General features: G+C 41.4%; 1 protein-coding gene across 3 annotated transcripts in view; it reads left to right on the top strand.

The window, feature by feature from the left end:
• Positions 1 to 3,574, top strand: part of ACADSB (acyl-CoA dehydrogenase short/branched chain) — a 179,725-nt gene extending 176,151 nt beyond the window's left edge. For all 3 annotated transcript variants that reach the window (XM_069239142.1, XM_069239141.1, XM_069239143.1), the window contains one exon: positions 649 to 3,574. In XM_069239142.1, coding sequence (XP_069095243.1) covers positions 649 to 719 — 71 coding nt within the window. In that variant the 3' untranslated portion in view covers positions 720 to 3,574. The remainder of the gene's footprint in view (positions 1 to 648) is intronic.
• Positions 3,575 to 17,508: the final 13,934 nt, after the last annotated feature.

Below are 17,508 nucleotides of genomic sequence, written 5' to 3'. Positions count from 1 at the left end.
CTTCACATTTACAGAATGCTTAAAAATGTTGTGTAATACATTTTACATCTTTATTTATATACAGTTAATTAATCTGTTATTTAATTTTCTAAGCAGTTGCGGAGCCCTGAGTAGGCTTCGCGGACCTCATCGGTCCCCAGACCACAGGTTAAGAACCACTGGCACATAGCACTATGTAAGCGTAGTCCTGCCAATGGCAGATCTCCATTTTGGGATGCATGGCTTAAAGTTTCACTGCGTTACAATCTTACAGAAGGGGTATTTGATCATATTTGGCCACGTTATGGTGACTAATTGGACAGCCTCTAAGTGAGTTGTAGGCATGGTGCATGTTCCAATGTGCAAATGTCAGGTGTTACAACTATTGGGAAGTGGTCACACTCCTGGTAGTGGCTCCTCCCTTCCACAGAGCCAGTTTTCGTGCCGCATATTAGTCAAATTTTGAAGACATAGTGCTCTGAATTGCATGTAGTGAGCTAGATGGAGAATCTCAGAACCTACATGTCTGTCGCGTTTGTCACTCCCCATTGCTTTTGATTCACACAATTAACTGTATGCAATTTATCTTTCTCCCTGCATGATACAAAATGCACTTGCTCTAAGAGTGTGATCTTCACTGTTTTCACTGTGTCTTCTGTACTTTTTTAGGTTCCATATATGAGGGAACGTCCAATATCCAGCTAAGCACAATAGCCAAGTTTATCCATGATGAGTACTGAGGAGTTTTCACAGCACAGCCGTTCCAATGAGGTGGACACTGCCTAGCGAATAGGTCACATCATCGCGGCTATGCAAGCAGTGCCTATACCACAGCAAATGAGCTGCACACAAAACAAGCTTAAAAATGAACTGATATCACAACCGGGCATTCATTCAAGGGCATGGTCTGCAAAGGGTGGCAAATAGACACTTAACTATATGGACACAACCAAAATTCAAAAAGGAACAAATACATGCACACATGGAATTAGAGTATGTTACGGTGTTGATAAAATGTCTGGGTGTAAACTTTTTTGTGTTTTATAAATCATGGCATTATTAATTGTATAGCTCTTATACATTGCACACTTGGCTCTAATGAGCCTGTATTGTAAACGTCATCTCCTAAGCTACAATCTGTTCTTTCATATGATTTATCTTATCAATGGGTGAAGCAGAGAACAAATGAGGTGTGTTGTTTGAAGAAACCAGTATCAACTTTTATGATGGATGAAGCAGAGAACAAAAGAGGTTTGTTGTTTAAAATGATCAGTAACCGCTTTTGATAAAACAACTGTTGGCGTTAATACAGTTTTGCAAGTCTGTTTGGGCTGCCTATAATTACCTTCCCCACAAATATAGATAACCCATGGTGAAGGCTTATTTGCACTTGCACTTTTTTACATTCTCTCTGGCTTTGTGTTTGATTTCCCATTACAGTTGTCTTCTGATCTCATTGAGACCCAAATCTGTCCAGAGAAAGGAAGGGTATTATGTCAATCTTATTGTGGTAACATAGAAGGAAGTGCAGTATACAGAAGTTGATTGAGAAAGACCATCCTATATTGTATTGTTCCGATTGTCAATAATGGGACTACAAGAAGACTACAGAGTTGACAAGAACAAGTATGTCATGCAACTGTGATGTGCTTCACATACTTCCAGAACATATATTTCCACAGTCACTTCACCAGAAAGCACCAGACGTTTTTATGTAATTGCTTGAGAGTGCAGCTGTCGTCACGCAATAATGTGTAACTCAATAACTTATGTCATTTTTTCCTGGCAGCAACGTTTTTAGGTTTGACTTGACAATGCATTCATAAGCTGGGCATATTGGGATTGCCAGTGCTTGTTGAGATTTGTGATGGACAGCCAAAAGTTTTCAAATCAACGTTTCTCCCATCATATTCCAGTTTGCTCCACTGGCTTTAGGGTCTACCCTTCTCTGGATGACCAGATTTTTAAAGTCAATTCATACAACAGCATTCTCAGAAACTTTCATACTACCTTCTGCTGCCTTCAGAATGTAGGTCTTTATATCATATTGAAAAAATGTACTTTTCTATTGGTGCTAAGATTACAATTCTTTGGTCTGTCCTACAAAGATGTTTACATCTTTATTGTTTGTGCATGGCTGCATGTGATAAACTTTCGGACTTTTGTTAGGACCTTAGTTCCTGGCTGATTCACTTTTAGGAGCACCCTTCAGGTAGAATATTTTCAGAATGCCCTGCGAATACAGTCAATTAGAATGGATGTGTTAAAGACCGTATAGAAACCCCTTAAAAGGTCATTTTGATGGAATTGACAGCAGTCACACACTCAAGTAATTTTCCATACCAATAGTCCATTTCGTTTCTTATGTATGTGTGCAATACCATTGTGACAGTGCATTTCTTCATGAAAGAGGGACAATGTTCCTATCCTCTCAAAAGAAGCTGAAACATTCTGGCTTTGACTTTTAGCCCAAGAGATGCATGTGCCAGATATACATGTCAGGTTTGTAGAATGTGACTACAGGATCACTAAGCAGGTGCCTATCAGAATATATGCCTTCTCAGGGGAATGTTCAGTGCATGTGGAGATTTTAAAACCTAACAACAAAATGAAAACTACTAAATGTTGAGTGTCAATTCTGAGGTTCTTCATGTTCAGCTTTCCAGGAACTGCCATACTAAGAGTCTCATCAGGAGATTTTCTCCCACTACCCCTTTTGCCCATGTCCCTGCCCGAACTACAGTGATGCAGGATGAGAATGTTCTTCATAGCCCTTTATCGGCATCACCAGTGGTGGCATCCAAGTATTTTCCCCCGTCAGAAGATCCACATTTGATGTTTCCATATAGACTAGATATCCTGCTTTGTGCAAGCAGCAGCTCATTGAATGTAACTGCTTGGTTCCTGGATACCGGTAGAAAGAACAGCTTAATAATCTTCTTGCAGCATCTATGACCACCCCAAGGAATCCAAAGAGACCTTTAATAGGAAGATCCTATTCATTTAAATAGAAAATAGTTTGCATGTACGATCTCATCCACAACCTGTGAACATGCTAGGTAGTGGAGCAACACATTCTATACTCTAGCCAAGACTGCCCTTCAGATTTCTTCTGTCCTCAGATAACCATTTTCTTCATTCCCATGAGTAATGATTGTATTAAAGGCCTTACAAAAAGTTATCCATCTACACCACAATAGCACACGTAACTGTATTGTACCGTAGTGCTATTTATATAGCGCAGACCTAGCTAAGAAGCAACATTGTGCTGTACATTATACGAGGGGTTGGAGACCATCTTGTGTGTCGTTTACAGCAAGTAGGGATTACTCAAGTACATTTCGCACATTCCATTTATTTTTTTTTGGCACAGGGAAATTGATTGATTTACCCAGAAGATGTTTATATTAACTAAATCATTTGTAACAAATTGTCGTCGATGGTCTTGCATTGCCAATAGTTCTCAGATACTGACACTACATTTAAAAAAAAAATTATTGGCATCCAATGGGATTGAAAATGTGTAAGCATGTTGACACCGACTTTATTAACATCTAAAAGATATTTGATTTGAATTAAATTGTTTCTTCCAGGGTCCAGCTCCTGCCATGGTGGCTTCTTGTTGCTGTGAAACCCTTAATCAAATACGGAAAATTTAGAATGCAGAATTAGCAAAAGAGAAATACTTTTAATGCTTTTCTGAATAGAAAGAATCATATTATCTGTCTTAATTGAGAAGTAAGTGTTTGGGTGCAAATAGCTAAAGGCTCTGAAAGGACTTTAAGAACGAGATACCTTTTCAAGTGAAGAAAGCAATATGTTGTATGGTATTTCATTAAGACAGGCATGGGAGATCTATCCAACTCGTGGATTAAAGAATGACTTTTGAAGTTATTCCTTTTTTCTTGTGCTAACCTACGGAGGTGTGTGAATATCTCAAATGTGATAACTTTAAGCAAATTCAATCAAATTGCTGCATTCTGAACTTATTGCAGTTTTGATTTGAGTAGTAGGCACTGCCAAACACACAGTATTACAGTCGCACAATTTGGAGATCACACATCGATAATATTAGAAAATGCATTTCTGTTGAGCTAAAGTGTAGGGCATGTTATATCTCTCATTCAGCCTAGAAGTGTGCGCTACAACGTGTATGAATATGAACTCCTAGAGATGTAAACTTATTTGTTTGGTCAGAGAATTGGTTCCAGCCTTAGTCCCAGACTCCTAGACCCTAATGTCTCTATCGAATGTAATCCAAGATCCATGAAGTTCAGTATTTTTGTCTTGTTAGGATTTATTTAAAAAAATAAGGGGCAAGTTGATCAAGAATGAGTATCAGCTGGATGTCAGAGCAATACATCCAAAAGACTGAATGGAATGAGTTTAGAGAGTGGGCGTACAGATAGATTAAAGAGCAGGCAACATAGAGATAACCCTTGGGGAACCCCTTGCAGATATTTTAAGGCTGGTGAGTAGAATGAGGTGGCTTGACTGACTGCATTCAGTCCTCTACAAAGGATGTAAACCACTGGAAGACTGATTCAGTAATTTTCACTTTATTCAGATGATGATAGAGATATTATGATCTACTGTATCAAATGCAGTGGATATGTCCAAAGGAATAATTTCTGCTCCATCATCCTCTTCTAGGATAATACTAAGTTCTTTGTTACGACCTATATAATATTGTCCTTTCTTTATTTTGGGGCTTTATTAGAATGGTGATAAGGATATTGGTTGCTATGGTTCTGGGGAGTTCTAAGGTGACACAGCTGAAGCTGCTGGTTGGAGACTAAAGCGTTGAACACAGAGTGTTGATTTCTTTGAGTTGACTTCCTAAACGTGCCTCTTCATTTCATTGAAGACACCACATGAATTGGCGATGAGCAGGGAAGGTAATCGGCACATAATTGAGAACCCTAGTGCCTCCACGTGTATGTCCGTGTTTGTGACTCCAATTATCAGCGTTACATAGTGACATTTGAGGTGAGCGGATATCTGCTGAAAGTATACTTTTAAAGGTGGCAAAGGATCTGGCTGAATTTGATTTGTGCATACCTCACATCCTTTTAGAAATAAAATTCCATGGACTGTATGCGAAGGTGATTTTCAAATTAAGGAATGAAGCGAATACGTGCCATTAATGTTTGATTAGAGCTTCCAACACATGCTGTATAATAATTAAGCACAGCTGGAGCGCACTTCCAACATGTGCTGTAAAACAAATTAGAACACAATTTCACTGTGTACCCAGAGAAGAATCATCAGATGGAGCACATGGTTTCAGTTAGAATTACCAGTGTGGTCGCTTGCTTCCAGTACCTTCAGACCTGCTTGGTTTTAATTATTCAGGAGTCCGTGGATATTGATGTGAGAGGAAATAATGCTCTGAGTGTACATTCTTATGAAAAGGAGTGTTCCCAAGTGGGAAAGACATTAAATATATTTTATCTACATAGCAAAGTACAAACAAACGGTGTATATATACACATGCTATGCATACCATTCTGCCATCTAGTGTTGGGCCCAGAGTGTTACAAGTTGTTTTTCTTCAAAGAAGTCTTTTTTCGAGTCACAGGATCGAGTGGCTCCTCCTCTCAGTCATAGTGCGCATGGGCATTGACTCCTTTGTTAGGTTGTTTTCCTGCAGAAGGGTGTAGGAAGGAGTGATTGAGTGAAATAATGTAAATGTACAACTAAATGTAGTAAGTAAATAAGATGTCCATGCAAATGTAAATCTATTTACATATGTACAAATAAGAACTGCAACGACTACAGGCTTCCGGGGAAGAGGGAGGGTGCATGTGCATCTGCAGCACTACATGCCACGAACAGATGCACACTGAGTAGGTGACATGTTCCGTTCGATGGGATGTGTAGCTGCAGATAAACATGCTATGCATAGTCTAAAAAGCAGTCCTCCTCCCAAAAAAGCAGTGTAGGTGTTGAAGTAGTTTGAAATAAAGTTTTAAGTACTGCTTGACCAACATTGGCCTGTTGCTTTGAAAGTACATCCACACAGTAATGCTTTGTAAATTTATGTGGAGTGGACCATGTGGCAGCCTTACATATGTCTGCCATTGGTATGTTCCTTAAAAATGCCATGGAAGCGCCTTTTTTCCTAGAGGAATGTACTTTAGGTGTTATTAAAAGTTGTCTTTTTGCTTTAATGTAACATGTTTGAATACATCTTACAATCCACCTAGCTAATCCTTGTTTAGAGATAGGATTTCCTTTATGTGGCTGTTGAAAAGCTGCAAAAAGCTGTTTAGTTTTTCTAAGCTCTTTTGTTCTATCAACACAGTACATTAGAGCTCTTTTAAGGTTAAGAGTATGAAGAGCTCTTTCAGAAGTTGAGTCTGGCTGTGGGAAGAAGACTGGCAAATCCACTGATTTGATTAATGTGAAAAGGAAAAACTACTTTTGGCAACAATTTTGGATTTGCCCTAAGTACAACTTTGTTTGTGTACTTGGTTTAAATATTGCAAACTGCAACTCTTCCTGTGTCCAAATTTACTGCAATCTGGCAGCCGAAGAATTAAATGGCAACAGTGGTATAGGCCATTTGAAAGTTATATTTTAACCATTGATGGAGTAAATGTTAATCCAACAAGAAAGAAAGCTCTACTGTAAAAATGTTTGGTAACGGAAGACCAAAGGTTTTTTGACCATCAGCTACAAATATAGCAGAGGCCTTCAATTGAATAGGATGAATTTAAAGCGAGAGTAAAAAGACTTCATCGTTTTAAAGAGGACCCTAGCATTATCATGTAAAGTCGCATGTTTTTCTCTAGAAAACAATATTCAAATGAAACTATAGACAATTATTTAGCAGAACTTCGCATTTTACCTGCTACTTGAGAATTTGTTGTTCCCCTTGATCACTACTTGAGGGATCAGTTGGTGGTATGTTTTGAAAACAAGTTTCAAGAAAGAAAATTATGTTGCAAGAATCCATCCTTAAATGAAACTATTGAAGTTACAAGAGGAATTGAGAGATCGATGGTTGCATCTTAAGATTGGGGATAGCTAAACAGCAGAGGGCATAAATGGTGTAACATTACATGGTAAATCAACTAGACTATCAATCGAAGTCCAAAACCTGACCAGAATATTTCACGTTTCTCATGAATGTGTTCTAAATGCAGATAAGAAAACCACATGGAAAATGCTACTTATTGCCCTGCGGTAGTCAAAGTGTGAAATGCAAGAAAATTGGTAGTTTTCACGTGTTTTTAAAAATACTACAAAAGTAAGTTATGTGGAAAGCCAAGAAGCCGCTGTTACAGTTAACAAAGTTAGTGAACCAGTTTATAAGTATAGGGTGGTGGTATCTGTGAGCAGAATTACGCCTGTAAAGATGGTGTTAGAAGGAGAAATTTCAACGAAAAAGGATATCTGATTTGTGAAATCTGTGTTAGAAATGTACCTTAGAAAGTCACTGTTGATTCTGGTGCCCCAATAACCATCATGTCAGACAAATTGTATGATCAGGAATGGAAACGTTTAAAATTTTGTCCACCAAACATTCGGACTGCGGCATTCAGTAGTCTGGAAATTAATATGGTGGGATATTTTTGTGAGGATATCACTTATAAAGACAGAACAATAAACACCAAGGTTTATGTCGGACAAAGAGGATATAATATCAGAGTCCAAGGGAAGTTTTGAATGGTTCTTAGACCTTGTACATCTCATCCCGTCTCACTGGTGGAAAACTGGAAGTAGAAATGACATCGGAATGAGGTCCTGGACACTTACAAAATATCTTTGAAAACAGATTTGCGATGGTGAGAAGTTTTGAATACAGGGTTATTCTGAAACCTGATGCCATTCCTGTCATACCTAAGGTTTGTAACATACCTTTGAGTATCAGAAATAAATTAAAGATACATTTAGAAGTATTGTTCAGAGAAAGGGTCATTGAACATGTTGATTCATGGCAATTGATCTCGCCAATCATAATGGCTTTAAAGAAATCTGGTGACCTCAGATTGTGTGTGGATTTCAGGTCACTGAAAAAACCTGTACAAGTAGACTACTTCCCATTGCCAGAAGTCCAAGAAATGCTTGTACGTTTGGGGGGAGGAGGGGGTGAAGTTCTTTCTAACATTAGGCCTTAGGGCTGCCTATCATTGGGTCGAGTTAAGTGAAAGCTCATATTCACTGGTGGTGTTCAACACGTCTTTTGGAGCCTTTAGTTTTTTACGCGAGCCTCTGTATTCCAGAAACTAATTTTCCAGCTATTGGGGGAGGAGAATTGTGTATTGACATACCAAGATGACATCAAGATGACATTTTGATTTTCGTCACACTCATCTGCAAAAACTCAACGAGGTTCTAAGCACTTTGGAAGATCACAGAATAACCCTGAATGAGAAATGGCAATTCATGGATTTGTTGAGGTAATTTATGGGACTCTGTGACTACTACTCTAGATTTGTCGAAAATTTTGCTCTGCAAACGGAACCGTTGAGAAAGTTGTTGACGAGTGGTGTGAAGTATGTTTGGGAGCAGGAACAAAGCAGTACTTTTGCTCAAATCCTTTATTAATAACCCTGCTTTACAACCATTTTGTGATGAAGTTCCTTCCTTTGTCACTGTAAATGCAAGTGATTTGGGAATTGGGGCAGTTTTGAGCCAGTTGGTGGATGGAAAAGAATGTACGGTGGGGTTTGCTTCGAGAAAACTGACCATGGCTGAAAAGAATTATAGCACCATTGAGAAAGAAGCGTTGGTAGGTGTTTGGGGAGTGCATCGTTTTGTGACTTACATATCAGGTTGAGAATTCAGTTTGTTTACAGATCACAAGCCTTTGGTTCATCTCTTTAATGACAAAGGACTTGGAAATACGAGTCCAAGATTGGTCTGTTTACTGCCAAAGATTTTCGACTTTAATGTCAAAGACAAACATATTGCAGTTGGGAAGATTTTCAGGGCCAACTTTCTGTTCAGGTGCCCGACAAGACAATTCTATAAATGAATTGACACCAGAATGGGTCATGGAGGGAACCAGAAGGGAAGGCAACTAACTTATATTGAGCTTGTCAAAGGTAGGGTTGAGAAGACTCAGAAGAAGAGCAGACAGAGGTATGATGAATTGAATAAGGTAAAAAGTGTTAATTTTTTTGTGGATGAGCAGGTCAGAATCAGGAGGCATCGAGGTGTCAAGTCTCTATCCAAGTTTACTCTAAGACTAAGGTGATTCAGGTGTCCAAAGACTCTGTACAAGTGGAAAATGGGAAGTGGTAGAGCAAAAAGAGTGTGGCTAAAGTACAGAGAGAAAATGAGAAGTGCCCGGAAATTCAAAAACTTCTCCTATAATGCTGCTTGAGGATTGTAAATCTGCAGAAGCAAAATAGATCCCTGGCCGGTGAGAGGGTGGGCTTCACCCAGCGACAGGGGACGCACACAGACCCAGAGTACTCAAGAGGCGAGCCCTCCTCAGCCTGACCTGCAGCAAGACAAGGATGCAAGGACATGAGGAGACGCGGTGCTGCCGAGTGGACCGGGCCCGTTCATCTCCGCCAGCCGCCCCATGTGCCCCCCTCGACTCGTCTGCTTCTATCCATCAGAGCCACCACCCCTGGGGATCTGGGGGGGGGGGGGGGCAGAGGGCAGAGGTGGCCTGGGATCAGCCTGGTCCGCGGTCTACAGCCAGCGAATGGTATGGAAGGAGAGCTGTGCCGATAATGTGCTTGGAGACACACGCTTGCAGGTTTGGTGGGCCCAGACTGCTGTAGGAGGCTGCCTTCAAGGAGTTTACAAGATAAATATGAGCGTGATAGCTGTAGGCAGCTATTGCTAAGTGTGTGCAGCAGCTTCCCGTGGAAGCGGTCTAGCTAGGGTCGTACGCGGCTTATGGGTGGCTAGAGTAACCCGCTCGTAAACTTTAATTTCTCCCCCTCCTGCTTGACTGAAAACCTGATAGAGAATTTGATAGTACTAATTCTGAATGCAACGTATGTACAGCACAAAGGCGAGCACAGGGTAGGTCAGCAGAGAGCATGGCAGTAGGGGGACAACACCGACTACGCAGTATATTCTCACCTCATCATTCTCCTGCCCATATAAAAGTAAAAAAGGAAACCGCGATAAAAAGCAGGTCTGTCACCACTGACTTGCGCCTAGCATTGAGAGTTTGCCTTGACATTTGTCTGGACTTCGAACCAGTTTTGGCACAAGCCCGGAACCACTGGGGGGCACTCCAACCCATTGAGCACTCAACCGAGGGGAGAAGAAGAAGAAGAAAGACAAGGAGAATGAGATCAGGGAAATTAAGAGGCAATGACTCTCACCCAAACAGGTGAAAAAGGAAAAGAGACCCGGCCCGACGACTTGACCACAAAAAAGGGCAAATAGTCCACGCAATACTTTGAGCGCAACTGATATAACCAGTAGGAGTCAAGCAGTGCAAAAAAACAGCTGGGAAATGGCGCATGTTAAAGAGATGAGTCACACGGTATCTGTCAACATCCAGGAGTGGGAGGGTGAGGTGGCAAAATGCTCATCTCAATCTGATTACCACAAAATAACTGATTATTTTATGGCTGTGAGTAACAATGGATCTAAGAGGGGCACTCTGGGTTCCAATTGACAGACCCCCAAGGGTGGTCTTCCATCTCAGGTCTCTAAATCTAAAAAGCCCAGAGAGGTGTTTGACTTTGAGGGAGTACCGTTATTATCACCCCAATCCCTCTATCACTGACAATCGTGATTGTGAAAAAACACCTACATAAGGGGGGGGGACCAATGGGTGCCGCCCTGCGGATGCCTTCACTGCAATAACAAAAAGTGGAGTGAGGGGGGGTCATCCCCCTCACTAGGAACCTGCAAAACCCACAGGCCAGCAGAGATCATGAAAATAAATTGTTTACACCAGTATACTCCAAAAACTATGCCCAAGATGGCTAACTCGACCAACATATCCAGCTCATCCAGTCTTGGCTCAGAGATGGTCTCAATAGTGGAAACCATGGTACTAGAGGGATTAGAGGAAGAGCCAGATCCCAGAAAGACCCATTCAAAATCACCCAGCCCAAAGTTCCACTTCTTTCTGGTATATAGATTAGAAAGCTTGGAGCCGGATCCATCAGAGATCAGATCTCCCGAATCAAGCAGGAGGTCGGTGGCAGAGCGTGCATCACAGTCAGGGAGATATAACATGGATGCAGCGCAGAAGTCCAAAGGGGTCCCTCTAGGGACAATTCACAGATAATGGCAGTGAGTTGCGCGACCGGCGTGAATTAAATGTGGGCTGCCATTTTGAACTCAATGCAGGCAACAATAATGGTGCTCCAGTTTCATTCCAATAAAATGGATATCCAGGTAGACCTGCTAAATACTCTGGCGGTATTTGTCTCTGGGACAGACGTCAAGCTAGAAGAACTAAATGTCCTGATAACAAGAGCCCAAACCAAACAGCTCAATGACTTCACTTTTTGTGCATGTAAAGTGGTAGTGGACAGGCTGTCCCGACTGCCGATAACCTTGGAAGGAATACTAAAAGAGGTCTGCTCTTCCCAGATTAAGGAGCAGTCACATGTTAAATCATTATCCAATATGCTGACATCTGCCCCCAATGTAGAGAGCAGCAAGGACAAGCAGCACAGTCCGCACACACCTCAACCCGATCGATCCATGGTGCCCCCCGAAAGAATAGTCCTGGCAGAAAACCGCTCCTGCCTCCATATGGTTAAAGCTGACATGGAAGCTCCAGAGGACCTGCTTTACCTGTGGGAGGAAATAAACACTGGAAGTACTGGAAAGCTTTCGCCATTGACAAAAGAGAGAGAAAACGTGCAAGAAAGGGGAGGAAGGCCGCCGGGCCCTACTACATAAATACTATAAAGGCCACAGTACAGAATCCAGAAGGATTAAGTAAGGAAGATAAATTCACCAGTCCAGAAGAATCAAGTAAGGAAGACAAACTCACAAGGGAATGGCAGAAACTAGACAGCACCCCACCCACTTCGATCTGATTGCAGCTGCAAAGCATGCTCCCGAGATGGAAGGCGCAGCTACGGGGCTTTGACTCCAATAAATTACAGACTACCCTTCATAGCAAAAGGTCCGGTGGACTAAAGTGATATTTCCACCAGTGACCAGTTAGTCCACCAATCTGAAGCCATGTAAAGTCCTCGAGAAGAGAGACCCCGGCCATGCAGCAGCCAAAATGGCTAAGTTGTCAAAATTCACAGGACACACAGGAACAAGTCCCTCCATTGCTTTGGATTCTGAAATTTACTTTGAGAATTCCATCAGAGGTGCTAAATCGGTCCAATATCCTAAAACGCATAAAAGCACTCCCGGAGCTCAAGCACGTCTCGACAGACGATATTGCTGCCATAAAATTCATACAAGCAAGAGGGAGCCAGCACACTGACCCTACATTGGTCATCTTCCAAGCCCCTGGCCTACCAAAGCAAATCCTTGAAAGGAGGGACCAACTGAGGGCCTTGAAGTGACTACATATTAAGGTGACAGATATCCAAACCCGCTATTGGAGGACTATCAGCCCAATAAAGACACTGGACCATGGTCAGTCCTGCGAGGGGCAAGTGGAATATCCAATTCTAAAGAAATTATTGAGGGTAAAACTAGGGAAAGGCCTGCAGCCCAGTCGCCCCTAAGAGTCGAAATATGGAAAGAGGAGGGGCGAACAAAGATACTAACAAGTCGTGACTCACCGACTGGATGGAGCTGGCTTCCCTTGGCACTAACCGTAGGAAGGGTCCGCAAAAGCTGAATAACACCTAATCAGTTAACATCATCAAGTGGCATACTGAACAACAGTTCATGGAATATAGGTGGTCTGCAGGCAAAATTGGAAGATCCAGCAGTAACACAATTCTTAGGCTCCCACCACATTGTAATGATACAGAAATCCTGGGCGCAGGTGTCTGTCTCTCTTATTGGATACAAAGAATACATAAAACTGGCAGAGAAAACTAGTAGATTTGGAAGGGCAAAGGGGGGCCTAGTGACATATATCAGTACTAATCTCTTGGCGAAACATCAGAACCCATTAAGGAGGACTTACCATTTTTGTTGGTGCGATTAGGTGAATGGGGGAAAAACACTCGGGAACCATTGATATTGATCAATACATACATTAATCCAAAAAAGAAAACGGCTGAAGCTAAAAATCTGTTAAAACAACTACTTTATACAAAAAGCACAACATATCCAGCACACTTGTTAATCTCTGGTGATTTCAACCTCAATTTCTTTCACAACCCAAATGAAGAACATATTCAAATAGTAGCAGCGGTGCCAAGTCAAATCATTCCATCGAAATAAAGAAGGATAATATTGGATAGAAATAAATATGTGCAAAACCGCAGGCCTCTTCCCTTTAAATGGACGGATTCTGGTCAACATCCTCCCTGCATGGACAAGATCCTCTGGAAAGATTGTATCATACCTAGATTACACGCTGGTTAATTCCTCACTGTATAACCGGGTGAGTAATTTTAGAATCTTGGTGCAGGCGGAAAGTGACCATAACCCGCAGATAATTCAGATACGGTCTACAGTGTGTAAGCCGGAGAAAGTGGAATGCCTTAAGGGGGAAGGCTTCACCAAGGACCTCACAAGCCAGTGCCCCACGGGAAAAACAAGAAAGGTAGTCAAACTGGGGCATTGTAAGGACGTACATTTGCCACGTGCAATCTGTATAAAGAAAGCAGCTGTATGTAAACTGCTAAGGCAACTGCGAAAAGACCCTGAGAATGGAGCAGTACTTAGCACTCTCCAGGAGCAAAGGAAACTCCTAAAAAAGGAAAAATGGACTTTTAAAAACTGCCAGCAGGAAATGCTATGGGCCAAACTACACTATGCAGCAGGATTATCAGACTCAAAACGCTCCTGGACATGCAGACATGCCTTAATTGAAGCGCTTGATCCCACAAATGAAATATTGAATATCAGGCTGGTTCAATTTCTGGAAATTTTTACTTCATTAACTATACCCTCCAAAACCTATGGACGGTGTAGGGAATATGTTTCGGCATAATTTTAATCACGTTTTACATGCCCATAGATGGCTCCAGGGGTGGTTTGTGGGCTTGAATCACGTAATTGTTTGCTTAGCCGTGATTTTAACCATGTCCTACATTTGTAGATAGTCATATGAGGGGTTATGCGTTTATGGTACTGATTAGGTTCCTATGTCATTTAAATATGATTTAATCATGCTTTACATTCACAAATAGTCATATGAGGGGTTAATGCGTCCATTGCACAGATTATGTTTCTATGTCATTTAACCATGATTTTAACAATGTTTTACTTTTGTAACTAGTCATAAGGGGGGGTATATGCGTCTTTTGTACAGATTATGTTCTCATGTAATTTAAGGTACCAATGTCCTGGCCCATTCAAAGGAGGTGGAATGCTTTATGGTTTTTATTAACTAATAAACTAATGACTACTACAATAGTGGGAGGGGGTGGATTGCCGGGATAGAATTTAGAAAGTGACATGCATCAGAAATGTCTGGTGCATGTGGATGCTGGAGGTGAGTGGAGTGAGAGACTAGGGGTAGTTGGTTGATAATAGATCCAATACCAGTGTGGGTGAAGGAGAAGGAGAAGGAGTAGATGGTTTACAGATGGAGTATGATGAAGATTCTGTGATAAGTATGCAACTGAATGTTGAGGAAGAAACTAAAAGAAGTAGTAAAAGGGTAGGATTACCCAAATATTTGGGCGACTATGTCCTTTCTTGATTTTTTTATGTGTGCAGGTTGTGTTTTGGTGTTGGTAAGATTTTGTGTTGCCAGTGTTTGTGCGTTATTGTTGATTGAGGTTTTGTGATGTCTGTTGTTGTAAGCAGAGGGATGTGCTATGATCTATAGGTAGAGTGAAAAACATTGTCGGTGGAAGTGCCATCACATCCACAAGGGCCTGGATGACTGTTAAACACAGTTGCATATACAACCCACAATAAGTAGTGGACCATTTAAAATCTAAAATAAGTCCGTAAAATACGGTGATGAGCATTTAAAACTATACCAAGATATGATTGCATACAAAAATGTGTATGTATGATAACATGGGCCCTGATTAAAGATTTAGTGAGCTGCTACGCTTACCTTAAAGAATGCCTCGATCTCAAAAGGTTTGTGTAAACCCACAGCAAATTGGCCTTCACACACTCTTCCAGATTGCCAAACAGCTCTCTCCTCCCTAATTTTGAAAAACAGATGCTGACATACATTAATCAGGGTATAGAGAACCACCTGTCCATGGAAACTGGCCCATATTGATACTTTTTAAGTGCCGCATATGTGTCAGTTTTTGACGCAAAAGCAGAGCAAACTTGCAAAATACAATTGTGTTTTGTATGTTTGCGCTGTTTTAGCGTAAAAAAGCTGCACAAATGCGCCACTAAAAAAGTATAAATATGGGCCTCAGTATTTCAGTATTGGTTGGTCTTGTCCAAAATATAAGCCCACCTGATCAAGGAACGTAAACCAATATTATCCAGATATTGAAGACCCAGTTCTTGGTGGACTATGCAAGAGGGTACTGTTTGTGGAATATCCAACCATCTTCTACAAAATGTATCGACAATTGGCTGATGTGAAACAGTTCCCAAGTAGCCATGTATGGAGGCCTCCATACATGGCTACTTGAAACACATTCAACCTGATGTAATTTAAATAGTGCCCCCAGGGGTTCTTGCCCAGTTTAGTGGCAAAGCCAATTACCCTTGTTAAGATGATTTTCTTATTCATCAAGAGGGTTGACCATGTTCAGGCACAATCGAACATTATCCCTAAATAAGGGAAGGGGGAAACCTTGTCTAACACATGACTATTTGCTAGAAACGGCCTGGTTCTTGTGGACTTTTAACTCATTGTCATCAGGCTAGGTCTCAGTCTTCCATGAAAGCAATAAATGAATCCAGTAACCGCTGGAACCCCAGCACGGTTCTTGATAGCAGTAGTGCGTTGTCTGCATACAGTAAGATAGGTATGGAGTGTGTCCCCACCTGTGGAAAATCTGCATTGGTCAAAAATTGAACTTTTCAGCTTATTAATATATAGTGTGAAGAGGAAGAGGGCAAGAATACATCCACAATACACTCCCCTCTTAACTTAAACTGTTTTGGAACAGGAGCTGTCACTATTAACATGAACCATGGGTTACATATTAGAATGCCAGTCTCTCATAGAGGCCACTATGACCCAGTCCACCACCATGGATAGCAGGATCGTCCAAAGCTTGACCTGATTACCTATCCAATGCGCACAAAAGATCCATGAATGCTAAAAGGAGTGAACATACCCTAACAAGCACATATTTACTCACAATCATTAGCAGATTCAGACACTGATCACTAGTACTAACACCCAGTCTAAATCCAGAGTGCAGATCGGAGAGCATGCCACTCTCCTCTGCCCAGATAAGGAGTTTATTAAGAATCACCGGTCCTCACTACCTTGACAACTTCATCTATTAAAGAAATAGGATGGCAGCAATGGGAAGCAGCCTTCTCTCCCTTTTTAAAAATGGAAATGATCACTGAGGACGACCACGATTTTCATATACCATGAGCTACTGCTGCATTGATGCTATTTGCTAAGGGGGAGGTCCATAAGTCTGGGTCACTAACAGATAGATCTGTTGGGATTCCATCCAGGCCCGGAGCCTTGTTACGAGAAGGCCTCAGAATAGCATTCTTAACCTCCTCCTGACTAACAGACAATGCAGACACCCCAATTGTAATAGAAGCCTCATCAAAAAAGGCCTTACTCCCCATATTTTATATCTTTCAAAGTGATGTATCCATAAGTCAGCGGAAATATGGGAGACAACTGAATCCTTATCTGAGCTATTAAAGAATTCATAATTAACTGCTTCCCAAAACTTGGTGCTGTTCTTAACTGTGGAGGCTAAAACACTAGCTCCTGCCATGCCTCATCCCTAATCACTTTTTTCCTCCTAGAGAGCTGTGCTTTATAGTCCCTTCTAAGTTTTGCAATCAAATTTGTATCTGTTGAGCTTCTCTCTAGGCCGTTGCAAAGAGTTCTATGCACCCTTGAGCAACCTTGATCAAACCTCCTACAACCAGTATGAGTACCAGCTCGGATAGGGAGGGAGTGCATGGAGTGAACCACCTTCACAATCTTTTAATGTGATGTAAGAATTGGGGCCTCTAATTGGCAGTGGTTTGCACCCTGTCCAAGTAGGGTCTCTCACTCTAGTCATAGTAAGGAAGTCACAAGCTAAGATGACCCTTGCTCACCCCCTTTGTAGCTCAAGCAGTCAGGCTTATGTCAGAGGCAATGTATAAAGTATTTGTACACACTCACCCACAGCAACACAATGAAAACACCACAAAAGTACTCCACACCAGTTTAGAAAAATAGCCAATATTTATTGAAGTAAAACAAGACCCAAACGACAAAAATGCAACATATACAAGTAAAGATTAAATCTTAGTAAAGCGGTTAGAAACACAGTAGCTCCAACTAGGGCTATCATGGTGTTTTGAAGAAGTAATTCCCAACAGTCT

Source organism: Pleurodeles waltl, chromosome 6 (genome assembly GCF_031143425.1).
Source record: "Pleurodeles waltl isolate 20211129_DDA chromosome 6, aPleWal1.hap1.20221129, whole genome shotgun sequence".
NCBI classification, from domain to species: Eukaryota; Metazoa; Chordata; class Amphibia; order Caudata; family Salamandridae; genus Pleurodeles; species Pleurodeles waltl.
This window is presented reverse-complemented; position numbering and strand designations above follow the sequence as displayed.